This window comes from Oreochromis aureus, linkage group 4 (assembly GCF_013358895.1).
Source record: "Oreochromis aureus strain Israel breed Guangdong linkage group 4, ZZ_aureus, whole genome shotgun sequence".
In the NCBI taxonomy this organism is placed as follows: Eukaryota; Metazoa; Chordata; class Actinopteri; order Cichliformes; family Cichlidae; genus Oreochromis; species Oreochromis aureus.
Window position 1 is genome coordinate 29,248,083 of NC_052945.1, and position 24,965 is coordinate 29,273,047.

Here is a 24,965-nt window from a genome sequence, read left to right on the forward strand (position 1 = left end):
GGATGAAGCGCTGGGCTTCTGATCAGGTTGTCACGCCTTTCAGAGGGATTCTGTGATCGTTGTTTGGCTTTACTGCATGCAGGGAAGAATAGAAGCTGAAAAGTTTCATGATCAAAGCGATCAATAAAGCAACGAACCACAAAACAATTAAGGGAGATGTGTGGCAGTGTTCTTTGACTTTGGCTGATCTGCTGCACCTGAATTGTTTTGATTATGGTGGATTATCAGCATTAAAACTCATATTAATGTAAACTCCAATGTCATTATTAGTTTTTATGTCAAAATGGACCAAAACATTTGGAATATTTAATATTCTGTTTATTGGTTTTTGTGGTGGCTGCAGTTATAGTCACACAGTAGTAATATCCACCAAATATCAGTGTAGAGGCTTACACATAACACTACACTCACATTTTTCTTTCTTTAAATATAGGATTTAATTTACAGGATAATAAATAACTGGTTTTGGTTTAGAATTAATTTACATACTCACATAATACTGTATTCTAAAATAAGTGTGCACATTTTAGTTTACACTGTTATGTATGTATGATTTAATTTCTTTGTTTTCTGCGTTACCTCACTGGCAGCTGCTCCAATCCCTTGATTGATGAGCCAAGAGGTGGAAAAGGGGCGGAGCAAGCCTGCCAATTGGGTCATACCACAATTCTGGATCATGCGGGGGGAATAGAAGTTGTTATGTTAGTTTTAATTAGGTTTTGTGGTTTTACCCCTTTTGTGTTTTTGTGGGCTGATCAGCCACTATTTAAGTTTCTCCTGTATCTTGTTTATGTAGGTCAGTTTGTTTGAGTTAGCAGTATTGTTTGTTACCAGTTTTTGAGTAGAATTCTGTTTTTTTGACCTCTTTTATGGGCCCAAGATTAAAATTTTCTGTATAGTTTAACCAATTTTGTTTTTGGGTTAAATAAAAAACCTTTTTTGGACTTTCACCTGTGCTCAACTTTCCTTCACAGCTCGGTCCATCACAGTTTTTTTCAGTTACATAGCATATGGGTGGCTAATTGGTGACTGCATTGGTGTCTTTTGGGTATATAATTCTAAACTTGAATAAAAAGAAGTTGGATAAAACACTATGAAAGTAGAAAAAGAAAACAAATCTCACGGAGTACTGTGGAAGTGTAGTGCGGACGGGACAGAAACTAAAATCAAAATCATCTGAATTATGAGGAGAAAAACATGCCGGTAATGTGTGTTTTAGTTACATGAGTCATACAGCACTGTAGATATATGTTTGCTATTGTCTGCTAGCTGCTAACTTGTCACTTTTGCTGCTGGTTCGTCGTTATTGTCTCCCCTGTAACTGCTTTTGTTCTGTGTGTGTGTGTGTGTGTGTGTGTGTGTGTGTGTGTGTGTGTGTGTGTGTGTGTGTGTGTGTGTGTGCGTGCGCCTGTCTAGGCCACCGTAGACAGCAAACAAACAACCATAAAAACCCACAAAAAGTTAAATCCTCTTCTCAGCCCAGTATTTTTTGTACACTCCCTTTTAACTTAATATTTTGCCATTAGTTGAGCTTCACCCCTTTTAACACTGACAGCATTTAAAGACTTTTTACCAAAAAAGGAGAAGAATAAGAGAAGAAGAAGAACCAAGAGAAGAATCTTGTGAAGATTAATAGGGACCAATTCCACAGAAATGGCCACCCACACTGTTGTTTTGCACTGTTGTCTCTGTTTTGTCACTTTCAAGAAAAAAAAGTGTTCCTCAGTAACATAAAAGCTCAAAGGCGTCACAACCACACGGCTCAGGCATGACAGCGAGCAAAGACATCAGGATGCTGCTGTCTGTGTAATCGTACATACACTGCACATGTATTTGCGTTCATTTATGTACTGAAATTGTTGCAGTAAAGTTGGAGGAAGTCTTCGGAGGCTTAAGGCAAAGTGAAAGTCCAAATTTCTCCAAACTTCCTCGTCTCTGTTTTTGACAAACGCGCTTTCACTGAGTCAGACCAAACCAAACAGCAAAACATGTGCAATTATGCAAAAATGTCGTTTCTAAAACATGGCAATTATGAGGTTTCCTACTAAATAAATTCCAGATATCAGTCTGACAAACAAGCAGCATTTAAACCTCATCATACTTGAAACTGTCACAAAATGATCCTCATTGTAGACAGACCGCGTGAAAGAAGGGGCACTGACTTTTTCAGTAGACGTGGAAACACGGAGGCAATATAGGAAAACATGGGACTTCCTGCAAAGGTCAGTGTTTCTGTTGAACTTGTTGTTTATATTCGGCCACGGGCAACGCCATTCAGCCCAGAAGATTGCTGTGCAATGAGGCGACGCATTTAAGGTCCAAAACATGACCGCTGGCATGGGTGGACCTTCTGATATTTAAGGTGTCAGGTAGAGTTTGTTTTAAGAACAGTAAGAATTATTGCTTAGCTGACGTCTGTTGTTCACTGTGACACAAAATCACATGAAAGGCGTACTTACAGCTGTTTTTGTCATGTGGTTTCCTGTCGGCCTGCCTGTACACAGCCCGGCACACATCCAGAGATGGAAAAGATGTTTTTAAAGCCACCTTTTCTGTTTTTTTTGTTAGCTTTTACTTTGATTTAATTGATCTCGTTTTGCATCTTCAAGGAAACATTTTCCCTAAAGTATGTTTTGGCATGCGATCTGGAATGAAATGTTTACAGCTAAATAAAACACATTTTTGTATAGCACTGTAATTGGACTCGGTTAGTCATAAAGCCTAAAAAGAAGAAAAATAAACATCTTTTTGGCATATTTGATCACAGCATGCGTGCATGTGTTGTTACAGACCTTTAACAGCCTGTTTTTTTTGCTACTAAAAAAAGGGGGGGAAAAGAAAATGACGTCCTGTTAGGTCACAGTTATGGCTCATTTTGGCGTAGCTCTGCAGATGGAAAACGGTCCATAGTTGGCAACCTTTCCTTTTTTGTTTCCCACAGCAAACTGACTTCCTGTCCCACCATCCTAACAGCCTCCCTCATCAGTGGATCACTCATCTGCACCTCCGTCTCTCCACCCAAGCTCTTTCCCAGTTGTGAATACTGAATTCATCCATTTAGTTCTACGTGTGCAAGGTTTTAAAACTGGACAGGACTGCATTAACCCAAGCTAATGGTGCTTTAGCTGCCCCTTTCTCTAATGGCATGCTGTGTCACTCTGTGGGACACTTACACATGCAGTTCACAAGCTTAGATGTGAAACAGCACTTGTGTTTTTCAATTCAACTTATCTGGTATACATGCACACTCCTCACTTCATTTCCTTGACAGTCAAAGAGGATTTTCCACACACACAGCAGCAGCATTGTGTCTAGGAACATAGAGGTGTATTGTGTACATTAGCCTTATCATTTTACAGCAGATTCCTCATGCTGTTTTGATATAAGGTAACGGTATAATAACACGTTCTCTTGCTCGAGGAAGAATTTCATTAGTCTCTTAAGTGCAGAGATACGGCCGATTGGCGATGTTGGAAATCCGAGTAGCTCCGGATACCTTCTTTTCATTAACCGAGTGCAGTCTTAGCAGCTTATTATCTGTCTGGTTCTCTGGTGAACTGGAAAATCACGGTGTTGCAGCTGTGGGCCCCAGAGGTTGAAGCAGACATGTTTGTATCGGTGGGAGCACAGCTGGTTTACATTGATGAGAGCTGACCACAGAGCTGCTGATGTTGTTCAGATGAGTCTCTGGAGAACGGAGTGCGTGTTTTAATTTCTAAAGGATTAACAGACACGGACACGTCTCTTTAGCAGCAAAAGCAAATATGGAATGCAGATTAAAGTAAATCAAAGGAGGAATTTTAATCGTTTCTAACTTGATGTTTTGCGTCTCGAACTTCAGTAACTTTGCATGCAAAATAAGCCTTCATGCTGCAAGCCCCTCAGTTCACCCGTAGTGTGAAACAAGCTGTTTACAGTCCCTTCACCCTGCCGTTAAGCCAGCTTTCATGTGATTAACTTGCCCCTCACAAAAATATAAGGTTTAAACAGCAAGTTAGTGGCACTTCTGTCCTCACAGTAGAGGACTAGCCCCTCTCTGTGACATCATAGAGAGCCAAGAGAAGAAAAAAGTGTCTAAAATAGGGAATTTAGGGGGTTCATATTGAATTACTCGTGCAAACTGTGCGTTTGTTCTTTGACACTTTGGTTTAATATGTTTAATATAAGGAGTTATCTTTCTAGCAATCACAGAAAATATAATTTGAAACATCCTTAGAAGACTGCTGTCATACAAAGTCAGATTTATTTCAGTCAGCAGCTTCATCACTGCACATTAAAAGAGACACTCTAAAGAAGCTTTTTGTTTTCCTGCAGAATTGTGCAGGTCTGTCCATGTAGATTCAGAATCTATACATAGTTATAGGCTTAACATTTGAGCCCCTGCATTGTTTGGTGAGGTGGAGCCCGAGACAGCCGGATTCTAAAATATTCATATGTGGGACACAGGATTTCTGGCCTGTTCATTCCTTGCACTCATGAAAGTCTGTCTGTCTGCAGGAAATAAGTGATTTTCAATGACTAAGACTCCCAGAGGCGGTGTGTGCACAGTGCAGCTCTTTAGTATAAAAGCAGCCAGTCGCACTCGCGGCTCACAGAGAACATGCTTGTGCAATGCAACAGAGAGGCTGCTTGTTCTGAGAGAGGAGCTCCTTACGTAGTTTACTAATGAGGAAACACTCCAGGTGAAGGAGTCATCGTTCTTGGGCGCAAAACAAGACAAAATAAAAAACTGCTTGGATTAACGTGCTTTCACATCCATCGAAGATGACTGAGTGTCAAAATCAAAGCGATCCCGATTATTCTCATGGATTTTACATTGCACGGGTAAGCAGAGTGGCTTTTAAAATGTTAACTTTACATGAAAAAAACGTGTGTGTGTGTGTTTTGTTCTTCTTTTATATCAGAAGATAGAAAACCTATGAACTCTTAAAAAATGTAAAAGAAACAACTAAACTAAACTTCTTTGTGTCCTTATAGGCTTTTTTATAGCTCTTTTTTTTACCCATGTTTCTGATGATATGTTAACAGGCACAGAATAATATGGGGTTCAGATAAAGAAACAAACCACAACTAAATCTTTAAATCTGTTTTGATGGACAGATGGACAAAGTGTTTAGACTAAAAGACATAATTTTTCTCCCCCGTGTATAGATTCCTGTCTCTGCAGCATGCGCGCGTCTGCATGTATGATTTCCTCTGTTTTGATTCAACATAGCGATAGTTTTGTTGCTGCCTCTGCTGTACTGTAACTACACTTTAAAGGAATGTGTGTAGCAGTGTCTCGATGGCTGTCAGAACTTGTTCAGACTTCTCTTCTTGACTGGTATGAAAAGATAAGTTAGGCTATTTCCTCCGAGCCGTCTGAGGGTGCCCAGAACAAATTTGTGGCTCTCAAATGTAAGTCACGTTATCCCGAGCATCTTTCGCCTGCTCCAACTGAGAAGAAAGTAAATAAAAAGTTCTTGTTATTTTAATGCTGTTCCCATGTACACACACCTGCTGGTCCTCCAGGGGTACGTGGTGATTAAACACGTGAAAGAGCAGTTTGAATGTTCTCAGAGAGCAAGAAGAGGGCAGAGTGGGTGTGGATCTTGAGGATTAGGGTGTTTGTTTGGGTTTTCTTTTTTATTTCACTCTTTGATTTAAACTATTGGCCAGCTGTGATGCTTACCAGTGGTATAAACAGCTGCAGCGAGTTTATGCTGCTCGGTCATAGTGGATTTATGTGGCGGTGGACAGTCATGCAGAACGATTTACATAATTTAGACAAGTTGGAGCATCGTTCTTCAATTTATTCTTCAGATGTTCAGTCTGGGTGGGATAAAAATGTTACAGCTGAAAAAAATCCTAAAAGTATCAACTGGTCGCTGGATTGAAAGTAAAAATCAGAACTTGTTTAAGGGTTTTTTTTCTTCCCCTCATGAATTGGTCAATTTTGAGACACCGGTTAGATATTTTGTGGTTTGTGCAGTTACAGTTGTTATTCCTCAAAAATGAATTAAATTAGGAAGCTTTTGAGTCTCACGTTTATGATTTTAATTCAGAGGGAAGACCCTAAGAACATGCTAACACTCCTTTTTCCCCTCTCAGTGTGTCCACAGCTAAAAGACCCACATCAGTTCAAGAGTCCGGTGGTGATGCTGGCAATGCAGCACTCCAACTCCTCAGGCATTAGTGCCTTACTTCCCCTCTCTAACCACACCGCCGTGGCAAAAGAGCCTAAGATGGAGGCCGTAGTAGCAAAAAACACCACCCAACCCCGAAGCGACCCCACAGCTGCTGGCCTAACCATGACGCTGGGCATCATTTTCAATGTGGTAGCCCTCATCATTCTCGTCAAGGCTTACAACCGCTTCCGTCGGCGGACAAAGGCGTCGTTTCTGCTCTTTGCAAGCTGCCTGGTAGCCACAGATCTGGCTGGACATGTTATCCCCGGATCCCTGGTGCTGAGTAGATACTCTACAAGCACAGAGGCAGAAGCCCGCCTGGGCTCTACTTTTCAAGATAATTCTACAGATCAAGATGCCTCGTGCTTGTTTCTGGGGGGCTGCATGGTGTTTTTTGGCCTGTGTCCACTCTTCCTAGGCTGTGCCATGGCCGCCGAGCGCTGCCTGGGGATCACCAGTCCTTTGCTGCACGCTCGTCTGGTGACCACAGCTCGGACAAAGATGGCGCTAATACTGATCTGGCTCCTAGCTTTGTGTGTAGCACTTCTACCTTTCATCAGTCTTGGTGATTATACATCCCAGTTCCCAGGGACTTGGTGCTTTATCAGGGTGATGGAGGGCACTAAAGCCACAGATCTGGCCTTTATGATATTATTCTCTGGACTGGCTTTGAGCTCGCTGGCCCTGGCCTTTGTGTGCAACACCATCAGCGGGATCACACTGGTGAGAGCCCGGCTAAAGAGGTCCTGCTCCCAGCGGTACACGACCAGGTCTCATGACACAGAGATGGTGGTCCAGCTGGTGGGAATCATGGTCACTTCCAGCATCTGCTGGAGCCCTCTGCTGGTGAGTGTGCAGGACCTTTGATCATCGAACTAGAGTCAATACTGATGCACTATATGATAAAGGTGTGAATTTTCAAATCACAGAGTTCCACAGAGTTTCAAGTTCAAACATTTAGCACCAATGTGAGTTTTTAAAACTTGCATTTTTCTCTTATATTGTCATTTAAATGCACCATTATGTTAAAGAACAAAGTAGATTATCCAGATAAAATACATGACAAAAACAAGTAATTCCTAATATATATATATACATATATTATGGATATACAATGTCCATAGAACACATAACAAGATCCCCTGAATCTCCATAATTAGCCATAATAACAGACCTTTCATAGAAACATAATAGGAGATTCCTATATTTTACAAGCTGGTCAGTATAATAACGAGCTCATTCATTTGTTCACAAATGCGCTCACAATTATGTAAGATTTCAAAGTAGAAAAGCATAGTTAAAAAAATGGGACTCTACACTAGAATATTTGATGAAAGTTGTGATGTCGGCTTAAATATTGCTTTATTGCCACTGATGCCATTTATTAACTGAACGTATCTTTAATTTGTCTTTTTATTGACATCGAAACTATTTGATTTGCAGCTAAACTAGATAAAGAATAATTATGTTACATTGCAACTTCAGTTATAAAAGATACAAAATTCAATTGCAAAATACTGAAAAAAACAAACCAGATGCTTGTTTGAAGATATATGAGCTCACATGACTTTGCATGTATGTATTTGTTATGAGCCTAAAGGTTCTTCTTTTTTTCTTCTTTTTTTAGATCTTTGGATTGATATCAGCTATACGGTCCTACACCAGCTCCACATTTAGTGACAAAGAGACTTACAAACATCTCATGATGACAGGTGTCCGAATGGCCACCTGCAATCAGATCCTGGATCCGTGGGTTTACATCCTGCTGAGGCGTGCCATCCTCAGAAAAATCTACCGCATTACTAAAAAGCAGGCCAGCTTCAAGGGAAGCACTCTCCGGCGCTGGGAATTCGGCTCCTTTCAGAACTCTGAGAAAAACAAAGTTGATCCCAAAAGTTTTAAATAAAAAGAGCACTGGGAACATAAGCTGCCCCGGTTTAAATAAAACTGTTATTGTGAGTGGGGATGTCAAATGTTCTGAGCTGGACTATCACCTACTGCCTAAGGAGAAGCTCTTGTGGCTTTAAAAGGGAAGAAACGCTGACTACAGTAAAGAGAAGAGTTTGTCCTGCTTGAAAGCAGATGTAAAAAATGAAAAAGAGACTATGAGCAGGACTCTTCCGTGTTCCCATTTCCTAAAGTAAAGACTATTTAGTCTTAAAGAAAACATCTCAACTAAAAAGTTTGGCCTTTGATGTTGTCTTTTTCTTCTCTGAGGTAATGTAAATGCTTAGGCAACAGCAAAAAGATGTGAAAAACTCCACATGTGTGCACAGTGGAGGGTTGTGACATGAATGTGAATAAGCGTCTTTATTGTGTATTTGTTAATGTATCAGCAGTGTATCTACTTTTCCCTGAGTGTCGAGGGACTGAAGTGAAGCTATGTGCTGCAAAAGCTAACTGAATGTGACATTGGATTTTTATTTTTATTTTTAAAGGGAGTGTAATAAAAAGTTGTATTGTCTCATTTTGAATTTTCATTTTGATCATTTTTGTACAAGATATGAAAAAGTTCCTTTATTTAAAAAATATCCCAATTAAAGATAAAAGTATGGGAATATTAACATTGAGTTTAGAATGGCAGTTATTGTGAGGGTTTTAGGTTCAGTTTCAAATTTAGACTTTAAACCTTATTTTGGACAGTAAACCACAATTTTTTTGAAACCAGCACACATTTCTTTGTTCTTACAATAAAATAAAAGCTTAAATTTGGGGGGCGGGTGTTGTAGCAGATTGCTGCCCCTCTCTGAGCCTGGTTCAACCAGAGGTTTCTTCCTGTTAAAAGGGAATTTATCTTTCCCACTGTCATCAAGTAGGGGGTCATATAGGGGTCATCTGATTGCTCTTTGTTGGGGGGGTTTCTGTGTGTGTCTGTTTTTTTTATTAAAAAAAAAAAATTATTGTAGTGTCTTTAGCCTACAATATAAAGTGACTTGATGCTACTGCTGTCATGATTTAGCGCTATAAAAATAAAACTGAATTGACCTGAACTTGTAACGTGCGGTGAAGATGAAGCCAGCCGCGGAGGTGTGCAGGTGGATAGCGAATGAGTAACAGCTTCGAACTTTCCACAAATACTTTATTTAAAATATCAAAAATAAAAATGCTACCTCTACTACACATTACTTGAGAGCACACCATTCCGCGTACACACGGAAGAATGTATTACAGAGATGGTAGAAGAAGAACAAAAAAGGGGGGTGACACACCAGTCATGAGACAGGAGGCGCCTGTCTCATGACTGTCTCATAACAATATTTTTCATAAATTATGTATAACGATAACTTGGTGATAGACCTTTGATAAAAAAGTATATGATGGTGTGTCAAAATCAACTGTTTGACTTCCAGATAAGCAGCGCAGTAACAATGTAATGCTGAAATGTTCATGTTTTCGTGAGCTGATTAGAACTCAGTTTGATAAGATGTGGGACAATTTTAATTTGAAAAGACTATTCCAGACTGTAATACTATACCAGGATCAAGAAAAGTATTCTGTGATATTTTCATTATAATTTCTGCAACCCCTTTTTTCATACAAGATGCCAAAGTTACTTTTTATTTTTAAGCATTTTTTTCCAGTACTTTTCAGACCAAATCCTTAAATAACTGTCATTATTCTTGTGAGGGAAACTTTATGGAGATCTCTCACAGTAACACACAAGCGGTGGAAATGACCACAAATATTTGTTATGTAAGATAACTGTCGTGACAATAACATTAGTCCCAAAAATCGCTGAATCAATCAGCCAAGTGTTGAGAATTTAATTCAATGCCTTGATTAGCCACGCCCCAAAGACGGTGTTCCTCAATTCTATTTGTAAATATTCAAGTCACGTGGAAATTTAGTCCAATGAGCACCATTCTCTTCCCGGATCGTGGGCGTTTCCATTTGTGCTCCTGCTGCCGAGACCGGGAGCTAGCGTGTAGCGCTGTGTTAACGACACAACGGTAAGTAACAAGAAAAGATCCGAATTAATGACTTTAAGCATTTATGAATTAACAAACTAAGGAAGCTGAATACCAAAAATAGTTCAGTAGCTCGAGTATATATTCTATCCTGGGCTCGTAGGCTTCAGACGTTGAGCTTTTTTTTGCCATTGTTCGGCAAAGCTAACATGCTAGTGCTAACTGTAGCTGAGGTTTCAATGGGGTCTCGTTTTGTCTCCTCTACCATTTTGGTGTCTGATAAGCAGCAGACAAGGACTTAAATTCAAAATTCTCAGTTAATCTGCATCCTATTAATGAATTTTGCAATTGACAGGAATAATGGTAACACACATGGCTGTGTTTCCCGATTTGTGGAGCATGTCTGCGCAGCTTTAAACCGCAGGCGGTCGGTTTTTGTCGGGGATGCGAGCTAGCTGCCGTCAGCAGCCAGACTCTGCGCCGAATTAAAATGGCGTCTGTTTTTAAATTCACGCGTTGGAGCTGCGAGGGTTCGGGTCCTGGTTGTTTCTTCAGAAACTCGGTTTTCTTCTTGACGTAAAAGTGACGTTTCAGTGTGAAGTTTTAGTGCTTTAGTGGCTCGTGGGGAGTGCGACATGAGCTCATTTTGGCTTTGTGCCATGTTTCGGTAAGTTGTTGACAGGTTGGAGCGTAGAAAACGGGGCAGTGCGAGCTGTGTTTACGATTTCAGCTCTTTTACGTTATGTCAGCTTTGTATCCAGGTACAGAAAGGTAGACAGTTTGTGCTACAGTATGTGAGACCTGTGGGTGTGTCGTGATTAATGAATGAGAAGTCCTGCCCGCCCACTTCACGCCACTATTTGATCCAGATCTCAGCGTTTTGCTGTAGTAACACAGTAGCAGCCACACTCACCACGTCAGACAACACTGATGAACACTCAGTCATCCGTGAAGGTTCTGCTGTTCCCCTCCACTCATATTAATTTGTTTTGTATTTGCACCAGTTTGGTTTTTTATTTTAGTTAGAAATTTAAAAAAAAATCTAACATGATTGCCCTTTATTCTGAAATATTGTGGTTTGTGGACACGAGTGAGTCGCATTAATTGCGTTTTTATTTATTACTGTGAAGCAGGAGAGGCTGGGCCTGTTTAGTGCCTGAGGCGTGTGAATCTGTGCCAGCTATGTTGCTGCAGCTGGAGGCCAGAGATGCCAGTGAAGTGTAAAAACATTTTCACCTCTGAGCCACTGAATGTTGAACACCAACAATCTTGAAATCAAAAAATTGTGGGTTTTAATTTTGCCCTGGTTTTTGATTTTTATTTCCGTCCCTCAGACTCGGACAGCAGCAAAGTCATCTGCTGCCAAGACGACCATTTTAATACTGTGGGTCACTGGATAAAGCAGCCATCACGGTCTCCACAACAGCAATGGTAAAGTTTTCATTTTTCAAGTCTTACTGCGTGTTGTTTATAGGGCAGAGGATATATATTAAATACCAGTGTTAACAGGACAAATGATTGTGACACATCTGATGCAGCCAGCATGTTGTTGTTCCAGGGTGCCCGGGGCTGTGGAAATACATGCTGGCTGCTTTCACATCACCGCCATCACTCTCCCATAACTTGGCTTTGGTTGCCTGTGCATACCCTCTGCTTGTGTAATGACTAGTTTTAGAAGCTTGACCTCTGTGTTCAGTATTTTAATTCATCAAACAAGGTCAGGGGAAGGAGGTCTTAGTCTGGTGGCCCGTTTAATCTTGATAAATGTTTTTTCCAGGTTGAGCAGGAGCTATTTCATAAAGCTGGATTAGTAAAGTTAGTTGAATAACTGTTCTGAATAGGACCTGGACTGAAGTTGGAAGAGCTGCTGCATAAGTGTGTTAATCTGATTAATTGTCCCAGGGTAATTCAAGATGAGGTATTAATGTATTTTCAAGAGCAAAAGTCAGACTTTTATCTGTGGAATGCGAGGTAATAAATGTCATGCACATTCTTGTCATGCATTGAAGTCTGGGTAGTGTTACGATGGGAATGCTTTGATTGAAACTAGTCTCTTGTGACAGATATGTTTCCCTTAAATTCACGCTGTTGTTTCTTCTCACCACTAGCCACCACCAATGCGCCACCGCGCCATGCGTGTTTTCATGAATGACGACCGCCATGTTATGGCAAAACACTCTGCCATCTACCCAACACAGGAAGAGCTGGAAAGTGTACAAAACATGGTGTCTCACACAGAGAGAGCACTCAAGGCCGTCTCTGATTGGCTGGATAAACAGGAAAAAGGGACGACAAAGTCTGACTCAGGCACAGAGACTGATAAAGAAAGGTGAGATGTTGGAGACTTTGGTGAGTAAACAAGTACCTTTTAAAACCAAATCTAACTTTGTTTCGTTTTATTCTTCTCCACTGTGCATCCGGTGTCTTTTCAAAGTGAGCATAAGGATCAGGCCACCCGCTCTCTGCGTGGCGTCATGAGGGTGGGACTGGTTGCTAAGGGCCTGCTACTGAAGGGGGACCTGGACCTAGAGCTGGTGCTCCTTTGTAAGGACAAGCCTACCATCAGTCTGCTGAAGAAGGTGTCTGAAAACCTTGTTACACAGCTCAAGGTGAGAAGTGTGTCGATTCACTCTGTATGTGGAAAGTCTTATTTAACTCTAACATTGCTGATTCAGATAACTTAAAACTAAACTAAAACTAGATGTGATTTAACACAAGTGAAAATAAAAAGTAGATTTAGAAAAATGCAAATTAAGTGAGCAAACGTTTATAAACTCCCAAAAGTAACTCAAATAAAACATGATTACTATATTAGTTTTAGTCTTTGTGGTACATTATCAATCTGACGTTTTGGGTCATGTCTTCATAGAGACTTGGGGTGCCTATGTGGCTGTGATGCTACTTATATTGTGCCTTATGCTTCTAAAGTCTTAGCCTTACCATCATTGTAGTCATTTGAAAAACTAAAACGGCACATTTTAGAACAATAAAAACTAAACTGAAACAAGCAGAAGCTGAAAGCTAACTGAAATTAAACTGAGTTGGGAAAATTATTCTCAATTTTGACATGACTGATGTTCTGGGTGTCCGTGTCATCCTGTGCAGTAAGGCCAAACAAAACTTCCCACTGGCAGCATGCACAGCAAGCAATGACTCCGGCCCAAAAAGCAGCTCCTCTTTCTGTGAGCTGGGAAGAGGAAATGTAAAGCTAAAATGAATTCAAGGGAGTAGTAAACTAATGAAAATGTTATTTGGCTGAAATCATCCGCCTGCCAGTATTTGTATTTTAAACGTATTGATTAACATTGTATTACGCACGGAAAGCTTGTATTTTCGGGTTAACCCTTCACACTTGGGAGTACTTTTTAATTAAAATTTCAGTAAATTTAAGCATTAAATAAGCTCAATCAGAAGCGTCTCGCTTGGGTGAAAACCCCTCTGACCCAAAAGTGTCTGCAGACGGACACATTTGTGGGAAAAATCATAGTAATGGGGATTATGGAAAAGCTAGTCGATGCCTTTGTTCTTATGAAAGTGGAATCTGCTATTGCCTCACCAGTGAGAATTTGGTTGGATGAGAACATATCCATTGATATAAGCCTTGAGATTACATCTGTACTGGTATGTAAACTGTTGGGGAAAAGTTACTGGTAGCAGTTTTAATAAAACAAAATTATCTAGGACCAAGAATCTATATTTGCTAGCTTCATAGATTTAATGGCAAACTCAATATCTTTAGAATGAAACAAGACATTAGGGCTTTTTATAAACCCAAATTTAGAGGAAAACAATATTTCATTCAAAATCCCTGGGTAGTGTTATGGGTTTTTTTGTTAAGGAAATCATACAGTAGAATAGTCTTTGGTATCCCTACACGTGCCCTCCTTCATGACTGGATAAGTTAAAGAAACCAATGTCAAGTCTTTTTTTAAACTGTACTGATTGTCTTGTTTTCTTTCTTTCAGTCGATCACAGAAGACAAGTATGTGGTGACCCAACAGATCCGTGAGGCTAGCATCGTCATAAAGAACACCAAGGAGCCCCCTCTCACCCTCACAATTCACCTGACGTCCCCTTTGGTCCGTGAAGAGATTGAGAGGGCTGCAGCTGGAGGTAAGCTCCTGATTGAAAGCCTCAGTGTTTTTCTTTCTTTTTTCTTTTTTTCTTCTCTTTCTTCTTTTTCCCCTCTTTTTAGTGGCACCCTGCTTCCAGCAGGGAGGCCAGGCAGGTAACCAGCCTAGACAGATATTGTTTATTGGGCCTTCAATGGAGCTAGGGGACAAGAAATGCAGTCACATAATGAAAGTGTGCTATGCTTATAGCTCTCTAGACACTCTCGTAGTTCCATGTAATGTAATTGGACATTTTTGATGGCCCAATATACAGTATAGGGCAGGTAGTTTACTGACTTCTGAAGACGTGGCTTTCTCTTCCCCCTTAATGATCAAGGTCACCAAAGAAATGAAGGCTTACTGAGAATTTAACCAAATACAAAAAGAGAGACCACTTTGTTTGCATGTGTTTTATCATTGATGATGAACAGTTTGCATTGCAGCAAAAATGAGTAGCAAAACGTGCAGTGAAACCCAGCAGTGGGCTATTGACAGTCTCTGATGTTGTTGAGCAGGGAAAGCTCGGGGTTGCAGATAATGACAAGGGACGCTTGAATTCGCCTGCCCAACCACACCCAAAAATCCAGGGATTGGTCCCACATGTCAGCCAGTAATAATTAATGGCAATGTGAAACGTGTAGTTATTTGGATTATTGGTAGCTATACAACTAAACATTTGTTGTATTTTGCGTTTTTTGAGTTTTCAACAATAGACCTCTACCTTGACTTTATCTGTAGCTTCATGCTCACAGTGATGCCCAGTTTGGGACTTTATTTATTTATTTATTTTTTCTTTTTAAGCCATCAGTTTTGCTGCAGTGTGGACTTGTTTTTTTTATATCCACCTTTTGTGTATCTGATCATTTTTGCCTGTGGTTTCAATTCTGATTCTCTCTGTCAAGCCTTCTAGTTTGTCAATTTTTAGGGACGCTGGACCTTTGACCAACTGGCCGCTCTCTGTCTCGGAAGGGGCAAAGCGCAGTGTACCCAATATAGGGGTGAAGGGGAGGGGCTCTACCTCCTGTTAACATCAGAAAAAGAAAACTAGACTGTTTTAGGCAATGAAACTAAAGCATCCATTTGAGTTGAAGCAGCTATGGAGAGACAACCTCCCATTTGATGCAACCTATAATCCCTTTATAAAGTTGCCTTTCTACGTCAGGGATTTATTTTTATTTCTTGTAGTCTTTTATTTTTTAAATATTCCAGTTACAATCCACTCTGCATTACAGTCACTCCGGTGGAATTTAAGTGTAATTGTTACGTGCCGGGTCATGTCAAACCATATTAACTGGGAGGTTGGGAGCGTTTGGTGGTTCTCCAGTGGAGGGGTCCCCCTCCCCTTCCCCCTCCTGGCTGTGGTTTGGGAAGCCTGCCTGTGTTCCCCCTGGCCGGCTGACAGAACTCCCCTTGGTCAAACTGTACCTTGTCTTCTTATTCCACCTGCCAATAGAAACGCTTTCAGTCAACGATCCCCCGGATGTTCTGGACAGGCAGAAATGCCTAACTGCCTTGGCGTCTCTCCGCCACGCTAAGTGGTTCCAGGTTTGGATCTTGTCTTTATTTGTCTCTAAAACAGAAGTAGTTTTGAGTTTGGTTTAATGCTGTTTGTCTTTTATTTGGGCGTTCCATGTGTTTTTTGTTTTTCTTTCTTTTTTAAAATTTACTCTTTTGAAGTGTACTTCCTGTAGTAATTCTTGATGACCTGGATGTTTGTTTCTTAGGAAACCTTTGTCATTACACTGTTGTAGAATTGTTTTACTCACATAACAGATTTTTATTGCTTTATCATTTCATAAACAGAGAAATTGTTGCTTCTCAGTCCCTGATTTTCTTTGTTTTCATGTTTAGCTTAACAGCTTCTTAACTCAAATCAGTAAAAAAAAAAAGGGCGGGGGGGGGAGACTAATCCATGGTTTGTCCAGGTGCAATATTTCTCTAATGTCAGTGTTGCTGTGAGTGCTTTGTCATTATTTTCACACTTCTGCAAGTCGCAAGCTCCACATTTGGTAGTTTTCTGAGAAAGGGTTCCTTGTAGTTAACTGTGTTTGATTATATCTCATTGTAGTATTTTCGCCTGTTTCATTTCTGGCTTTGACACTATAACGATCAGTGCTCCATCTCTGCAGCTTGTTATTGTAGAGTATGTGGCCTCAGCTGTTTCTGCTCTCTGGCTGTTTCTGTTACTCTGTCTGCCACGAAAGCAGCAGAAATATTGCACCTTGAGTCATATTTTAAACTTCCTTTGCCGCTAACTTAGTCATGGCCTCTTTTAATGACAGCACATGTATGCGTATCCTCTGAAATGGCACACTTGTTAATCATTTTAAAGTTGACATAAAGTTTGAGGTGGCTTTAGTCGCACATTCATATGCATGCTTTTTCCCTACAAACAGAAACGAGCAGTAACTACACCATTGATCATGTTGGCTATTGATTTGCAGACATAATTAGGCTCTTCCACCAAAGTGATCAAACATCATTCTATCACTTAATCTCTCTGGACATTTGCCATAATGACAAAGCTAAGCTGCTGTAGTCTGTGTGGCTTCATTTTAATCTTTCCACATATTTGAATATTTATCTTGCTTTTTGTTGCGTACAGTCTGCTTTTCTGTTGTGTTGTTGTTGTTGTTTTTCTTGTTGTTTTGTTTTTTGTTTAACTAAGGCTGTTTGTCCCCCTCGTGCCCCTCCCCCGACCCCTACTTGTTTCCTCAGGCTAGAGCCAATGGGCTTCGCTCCTGTGTCATTGTCATCCGGATCCTAAGGGACTTATGCGCCCGCGTCCCCACATGGGCCCCACTCCGGGGCTGGGTGAGTAAAAGAGAACAGCATTATTATCAAGCCTTTAAAAAAAAAAAAAATATGCTGATGGTGCCTTTTGAGGACTATCAGATAAGTTGTGTATATATATATTGCCTAAGGCTTATTAAAATGGCAAAAACACAAAAAAGAAACTTCAAAATTCCTGTGTTATTGCTTTCAAGACACCACTATCTCACGTTCTAGTACTATGACCTGAAATCTCTTTGTGTAAGTAACTGGGCTTAAAAATAGCATCCTATCTGTCATGCTTTGCAGCCATTGGAGCTGATCTGTGAGAAAGCCATTGGCACAGGGAACCGGCCCATGGGTGCAGGAGAGGCTCTGCGGAGGGTTTTAGAATGTCTGGCTTCAGGAATCCTCATGGCAGGTATACACCTGAGATCTCTTCTCAGAACTTTAATTGTGCAAGTGTAATTGTATTTGTTTAGTTTATGTGCTTATCTCTAAGCACAAGCCAATGCTGTCATTTGTTTATGTTGTAAGATGGGCCTGGAATTTCTGATCCATGTGAGAAGGAGCCAACAGATGCTATTGGTCATCTGGACCAGCAGCAAAGAGAAGACATCACAGCAAGTGCACAAGTTAGTGTGATTAAAATTGTGTGTGTGTATCCACTGAAGAGTTGAAGCCAATGTGAAAGCCTGTAAAGCTGCAGTGCCTCAAAAGGGCCCCGCGAGGCTGGCTACAAAAGCTAGTTGATGTCCGTTGAAATCTGTGTTTAAATTCCCAAATATGCAGCAAAGGAAGAAAAAAATCATGTTTACAGCCTGGTACAAAACAACATAGCCTAACATGATCTGCATGGAGAGTGATTTGTTTATTTTATATTTTTAACTGATTTAAAATTTAGGTTTAAAATTGGGAGAATTGAGAAAAAATTCCAGTACTTTGCTTAACTTGAGTTAGCTGGTTTCTGTGATGCAGTCAAGCAGTTTATGGTTGCAGCATGCTGATGGGTTTTGCTAGCCATAGCTGGTGACTTAGCACTTTACCCTCTTGTCCAAATATAGTCACTTCTGACTTAAAATAAATGAATAAACAAAGCAATGGCTCAGACATTAACAACAGGGCTTCATAAACCAATGAGTGATGTCACCGTGTCTGTGTCCTTCTTTCATATACAGTCTGTGTTCTGCATATTCATGGGTATATAATTCACATCACGTGCTTGTTGCCCTCAGCATGCCTTAAGGCTGTCAGCTTTTGGACAGCTTCACAAAGTGCTTGGAATGGATCCACTTCCTTCTAAGATGCCCAAGAAACCTCGACCTGAGACTCCTATCGATTACACAGGTAAACCTGAGATTTAAGTTGTCTACAAAAGCACAGTAGACATAGAATTTTTTTCTGTACATGGTGTATATTTAATATGTGTTTAGTATAATTTGAATGATCTCATTGCACAACTTTGGTTGTTGTGTTTCAGTGCAAATCCCACCCAGTACAGCATATGCACCACCAATGAAGAGGCCTATTGAGGAAGAAGAGGGTACTGATGACAAGAGTCCCAATAAAAAGAAGAAAAAACTGCAGAAGAAATGTAAGTGCTCTTTTAGCTCGAGTTGCACATGAACCTTTAGCACATGTTTGAGTCCAGTAGGTTTGGCAGGTGTGTGTGTACTTATCTGGGCATGGCAGAACAATCTGTGCCCAGGTAGGTGTGGAAGAGACACACTCCACACCTACAGGTTCAGCTGTATCAGAAATCATGAAGTGTGCTGCCATTGATAATGTTACTAAAATATGTTCCTTTCTTTTTGAGTTAATTAACAATTTTGATTTTTGTTCACTTTCAGTAGGTTAAAAAAGATGTTTGGGTTTAAAAAATAAAACTAAATCACTACTTCCTGGTCAAAGAAATTTCACTAGTCTGATAATTAAAGTAAAACATTTTGGTTTTACTGTATATTATTATTGTTAGCATAATGCTGTTTTTCTGACTTTATCACCAGCTGCAGAGGAGAAGGCTGAGCCTCCCCAAGCCATGAATGCCCTAATGAGGCTCAATCAGTTAAAGCCAGGCCTCCAGTATAAGCTGATCTCCCAGACTGGCCCAGTTCATGTTCCTGTCTTTACGATGGCTGTAGAGGTAGATGGCAAGACATTTGAGGCTTCAGGCCCATCAAAACGCACTGCCAAGCTGCACGTAGCTGTAAAGGTAGGCAAAACATTTGCAAGACTGTCTGAAATGCATATTAGATTTCATTGTTGCCTTAAACCTCAGTGTCTTTCTCGTATGCTGTCTTTTTGTAGTTAAACTTTATTCTTGCGTCTTTTTAAACTACACTGAATCTTCTGTGGGCATCTTTTAGGTTTTACAGGACATGGGCCTGCCCACTGGAGTAGAACTAAAGTCTCCTGAGCCAGCAGTAAAAGCAGATGAGGCAGTAGTAGCAAACACTGTGGAACAGCAGAAGCCAGTAGTGCCACCTGTCGAAACTATCACTGCTGCTGCAGGAGCAGCCAATGCAGAAAGCACTGAGGCTGTAGAGGTATGTGTGTCAGCAACCAGCTTTTGGGTTGTTTCCTGTACTGCTCAATGTCTCATTTTACCCACCATCTCTTTCTTATCAGACTGCTCGCCAGCAGGGACCAATCCTCACTAAACACGGCAAAAACCCAGTGATGGAGCTGAATGAGAAGCGTCGAGGCCTCAAGTACGAGCTCATATCAGAGACCGGCGGCAGCCACGACAAACGTTTTGTCATGGAGGTGGAGATCGACGGGCAGAAGTTCCAGGGCACAGGATCCAATAAAAAGGTGGCTAAGGCTTATGCAGCTCTGGCTGCACTGGAACGGCTCTTCCCTGAGGGCTCTGCACCTGAGGCTGCTAAAAAGAAAAAGGGACCACCCATGGTAAGCATCCCATTTCTAAAGTACAGGCTCAAGATTTTTGCTTAAAGCATGTTTGTGGTGAAAGTAGCTGTGGTGCATGTTGTAATTTGTGTACATCAGTTTATGCACAGCTCAGTGGTAATGTACCATGACAGTGATCAAAGAGTAACATCCAACTTTAAGTTTGCATCTTGCAGTAAATGGATAGCTTTATTCTCTTAAGAAAAAGAAGCCAAAGTAAAGTTGTAAGGTCTTAAAGCACCAGTATATCTGCCGATATGCTTTGCTCCCCACCGCAATCTCATCTCACAGTCACTTGTATTTATATCTGCTGTTAAGGCACAGGAAGCCGCAGCAGTATTCTCTTGAACAGTAGGTGTTACCACATTGGCGCCAGTTTAGCTCGGTGGGATGAGCAGGCGACCATATACCGTTTAACTGAGAGAGGCTGGCCCGGGTTCGAGTCTGACCCACGGCCCTTTGGCCTATGTCTTCCCCTCCAGTTTCTTTGTGGAAAGTTTTTTATTTTTCCACAAAGAAACTGTTCAAACTGTTCTGGCATATTCCTCTATATGTCTCTGAGCTTCTTTATTTAAATATATTATTAAATTGGCAGTAAAAACCGTAAAGATTGTACAACACGCCAAGTTACAAACATCAAGAGTTGCATGACCAGCAGAATTTCCAAAAGAAGATCATGTTTTGTGTCATGGGACATGTTGTGACGTCAAAATAAGCTCATGACACAGGCAATGTAGCAAGTATAATGGCCCCATTACTGCTCAAATAAGAAAATGAGGAGTTAAAATTAAACATACTCTGTTCAGCTTTTCATGCATTTGAGTTGTTTAACTGCTGATGTTTGAAAGGATTGTGTCACATCTTAAAAACATGAGACAGTTGCCTCTTAACAGGCTGACAAGTGATTTCTATCTGAAGGATGCACAACAGAAGTAACTGCAAAAAAACCAAAGGGGGAAAAACACTCCAATGAGCATCTTTCTTCAGTGCTCTCTTCCACTCCCACTGCTACCTTGCATTTGGTTGTCAAGAGAAAATTATAGTCCACAGTAGGGCTTGCAATAAATGGAAATCTTCTGGTTAATGGTGGCAAACGCTGGCTCTCCTGATAACATGGATGAACTGCAGATTATCTTGTGTAGCAAAATATTATCCTGAGTGGATGCTGTTAGCCAGTTTACCAGATTGCACGGTTAACCTGGTAACTAACTACTTGATCTGCTAATGACATGAACAATGGCTAGGTTTCAGCTAACTGGTTAACTGTGTTTGCTAACGCTATTAATAGCAAAAGTATCATGGTATTGATTTGAACTCTTTACCCTTGAAAGTCTACCATGAGTAATCCTTGAAGCTCTTTCCTGGGCTGAGTGCTTCCTGTCATATTTCAGGCCTGCTTATAGAACAAAATGACTGGGTTTGCAACAGTAGTTAGCGAAGGTGGTCTCTGTGCAGCTACCCTTTGAAAAACAAACTATTCTAATAGTTGTCAAACCACGTCTTTATTGGTATTTACTGAGGCCATTAAAGGTACAGGGGAAGTCATCAAATGTCTTTATGTCACAAAGTGTTAAGATATCAGCAAATAAGGTACGGCACAACGCTAAGATAAATAACTAACATTTGCTAATGTTATAACTCATATGGGGGAGGTCGGCTAGCTGTAAAATATAGTTATGCAACATGTACTTTTGTCATTGGTACTGAAACTCGGGTATGCAGGAAGTTATGCTGAACTCTTTTTAAATGATGTTCATTTCCTCTTAAGCACACGCCAGGGTTTGGCATGATGGGAGCCCCTGGAGCTGGAGATGTCGGCGCCCCCAGGGGTAGAGGGAGAGGAGGGCGAGGTCGCGGAAGAGGCAGAGGTTTCAATAACGGAGGCGGCTACGGCCAAGGAGGTAATAACAGATCCTAGCTTTACTGGTACTGCTGGTAGACTTGGGCAGTGGGAGGGACACAGTGTTAAATCTCTTGAAAATAAAATTTATGTGCTCCTCCTAGGTGGCTTTGGAACATATGGTTATGGGAACAGCGCCAACTCCGGATACAGTGAGTATCCATTTCTTCCTTTCTAATCATGTTGTGTGTGAGAATGTAATCTTTGAGAATTTAGTCTCTCATTTACCCTGTGAGCTTCACAATTATATATTTTTGCCAGTGTGTTAGCATAGATGTTGTCCTCCTGCATCTGGCTAGAACTCTGGGAAATGCAGTCTATCATGTAAAAATGGTTTTTCCTCCAGCCAGCAAGACCATATGCTGGGTTGTTCCCAGTTCAGTGATTTTACATTTCTCTGCTTTAAGCCACAGGATTGAATCTGGTTTTGACAAGTCGCCTCTTATGAGTACCCCTTTCTTCGTTCTGGCAGCCTGTTCTGAGGACTGACCTACATGAGCGTGACAGGAGCAGAGAAATCTAAAAAAAAGAAAAAAGACCAAAACAAATCAACAACTCAGTTTGAACAAAATCTGACCAATGAGTATTTCACCTGCCACCATTTTAAGGCAGGAAAAAAAATTCAAACTAAAATCTAAATCTAATTTTGATCATTTTCTTCCCTTCTCTGCCCTGTCTCACTCTTTAGGTGACTTTGTCTCAGACTGCTATGGCTACCACGAGTTTGCGACATAGATGTTCCCCCAGTCTTAGAAAATCCAAAACTGTGCTGTAGCGAGGATAAAAACGGACAAAATACTCAGTAGTTTTCCGAAGCATCACGAACTCCCCTTCACCACCAAGTCCTCAACCCTGGGAACAAAGTGACAACTACCCTCTGCCCTGTCTTGCCAGTTCCTCTTGTCGTAACCATGGCACCTCGGGGAGATGATGTGCCACTTGCATGCATGTAGCCATAACACCTTGTGTTCTCTCAAGTTGCCGTGGATGTACCCAAACTCCTGGATCTCCGCAAGCTGCAGGGCCGATTTGTTGCAGAGTATCTTCACCCGTCATACTGGGGGACGGGGCTTGTTTCTGGAGTGTGATTAGCTGGCAGCTGGACTATACTGCCTTTTGGATTGTTGTCAAGACCACGACGACGGCCTGGTCTCTCTCTTTGTCTTCATAACGTTTTCTTGGATGCAAATGCTGAGAACATTTCCACATGAATTGATTTTAAGTTCACTCTTAATACTTTTTAGTCACTCCCATGTATTTTCCGGTTTGCTTATAAAAAGTGGTCATGTGGTTCATTCGAAAATGACAAAAAAATCTGCTGTTTCTGTGTCACATCAGCAACACTGTTTAAGTCATTACTGCACTGAATGCATGATGTTCTTATTTTGGGGATGTCTGCAGGTTTCAGTTTTCCATCTGTATTAAGTATTAAGTGCTGAACTGAAGCTGTTGGAACACAGAGTGGATGAATTGGAAGATCTGATGCGTGTTTGTGAAGAGAAGACTTGGTCTAGCTGTTTTTATATGGTTTTTGTTTTTTCAAATAAATGTGACTTCATTCATCACTGTGCTACTGCAGGCTTTGTTTTGATTGAGCGTGACAATTTATTGCCATTAAGAAACATGTGAGCAGTAGGTGCAACCCCTGCCATGCTATATTTGTTTTTATGACCGTGCAATGCTGTTGTTTCACAGATTACTACAATAACGGAGGTACAAACGGAGGACCTGGGGCATCAGGCAGCTCATCGGTTGGCCCTCCAGCTAACACAGCACCGGGCCCAGCACAGGGATCCTATGGTTCATACTACCAGAACGATGGAGCTTACACTGCCGCTTCTGCCAGCAAGCCCCTCAAAAAGAAACCCCCTATGCACAAAGGAGGGAAAGCATCTTTTCCAGGCCCCCCAGGGACAAATAGTGGGCCTGCAGGGGGCTACCAGTCTGGTAGCGGCTCAGGGCAGGGCTCCTATAACCAGTATGGCCCGGGCTACGGGCAGGGAAAGAAGAGTTTCAACCAGAACCAGGGGGGAGCAGGTGGATACTCGTACAGCACTGCATACCCGAGCCAAGTGACAGGAGGAGCTGGAGGTAATCAAGATTAGTTATGCTGGTAAAATGTTGGGATTTTAAGGATTCTAAAAAAAATGTTTGTTTATACACATTTTCATCACTAATTGTCATCGTTTTGGTGCAGGTTTCAACAACCAGTCCGGTTACAACTCACAGGGAGGCGGAGGAGGTAGCAACCAGGGCTTTGGTTCTCAGTACCACAACTCGGTGGGCTATGGCAGAGGAGACAGCAGCATGAACTACCAGTACAGATAGACTGCGTCCCTCCATCTGTGAATCTCCAGCACCAAGCACCCCGCATCAGTGTCTCAAGCCTTCTCCAAAGAAAGTGATTGACGGCTTGCCTGTGCTCTCTGCCTTTTCCATGTTTGCTTCGTATGTGCTTTTGGTTTGTATGTAGCACATGTGGGCACAAAACGAGATATCTGGACTTTGACGTGTCAGAGCCGAGTTGTTGCTGAATTTAGTGGTCTGTTTCAGTGGTCTGGTCAGTGCTTAGTCCTGTGTTTTGTTAGTTTATTTTTTCTTTTTTTTTAAATAATATTATTATTTTCTTTTTTTAATCGATACTACCAGTCCCCATTCTCATCACTAAATATGAAAACCGATGCTACAAATCACTGGCTTGCTCTGACTTGGTTTCCTTTAAAAGTTATGTGGCAACAGCATTTATTTCCACATGAATTTAGTACAATCTTGTGGTGTTAAACTACAGGGTTGTGTTTTGTTTTTTTCCTTTTGTTTTTGTAACAATTCAGTGGACCCAAAAACTGCTTTTCTTCAGTGCTTGTAATTTTGGCTTATTTTGTAATTTACCTACTGTGATGTAGTTATTTTAATAAATGGTTTTGGAGATTACTGGAAAGTAGACTTTACGTTCTGGTGTTTAAAGTCACATTTCTGCTCAATGTAGCTTTTGGATTGGGTGGGACTTGTTTCAGTTAATGTAAAACAAACTGTGTTTGTATTAATAAATGACTTTTATTTTGAATAAAAGCCTTCATTACAGTTTTGACTAAAAGTATCGGGTAACAGTTATATTCATATAAAGCGAGGTATTTCACAGGTTATATTTAGCAGGCTCATAGGACATCAGGAAACGCTACCAAAATTACAACTATAA

At 41.0% G+C, this 24,965-nt stretch overlaps 2 protein-coding genes across 4 annotated transcripts; both read left to right on the forward strand.

Moving 5' to 3' along the window:
- Positions 1-4,598: 4,598 nt before the first annotated feature.
- LOC116326928 (prostaglandin E2 receptor EP1 subtype-like) lies at positions 4,599-8,635 on the forward strand. Its single transcript, XM_031748370.2, has 3 exons — positions 4,599-4,824; positions 6,091-7,013; positions 7,795-8,635. The coding sequence occupies exons 2-3, from the start codon at positions 6,138-6,140 to the stop codon at positions 8,071-8,073; spliced, it is 1,155 nt and encodes a 384-aa protein (XP_031604230.2). The 5' UTR covers positions 4,599-4,824; positions 6,091-6,137; the 3' UTR covers positions 8,074-8,635.
- Positions 8,636-10,027: 1,392 nt separating this feature from the next.
- LOC116326906 (interleukin enhancer-binding factor 3 homolog) lies at positions 10,028-24,833 on the forward strand. Of its 3 annotated transcripts, XM_031748347.2 has the most exons (18): positions 10,028-10,117; positions 11,410-11,506; positions 12,184-12,404; positions 12,510-12,684; positions 14,041-14,188; positions 15,641-15,732; positions 16,906-17,001; positions 17,269-17,380; positions 17,497-17,594; positions 18,195-18,306; positions 18,440-18,553; positions 18,966-19,171; positions 19,326-19,505; positions 19,588-19,869; positions 21,638-21,770; positions 21,874-21,921; positions 23,465-23,860; positions 23,967-24,833. In XM_031748347.2, exons 2-18 carry the CDS (start codon positions 11,504-11,506, stop codon positions 24,095-24,097), a joined length of 2,547 nt encoding a protein of 848 aa, XP_031604207.2. In that variant the 5' UTR covers positions 10,028-10,117; positions 11,410-11,503; the 3' UTR covers positions 24,098-24,833. The 3 variants fall into 3 exon arrangements, with proteins under 3 accessions (XP_031604207.2, XP_031604210.1, XP_031604209.2); XM_031748350.2 differs by lacking the exons at positions 23,465-23,860; positions 23,967-24,833 and adding an exon at positions 22,458-23,332; XM_031748349.2 differs by lacking the exon at positions 11,410-11,506 and having other exon boundaries at positions 10,061-10,117.
- The last annotated feature ends 132 nt before the right edge of the window (positions 24,834-24,965 follow it).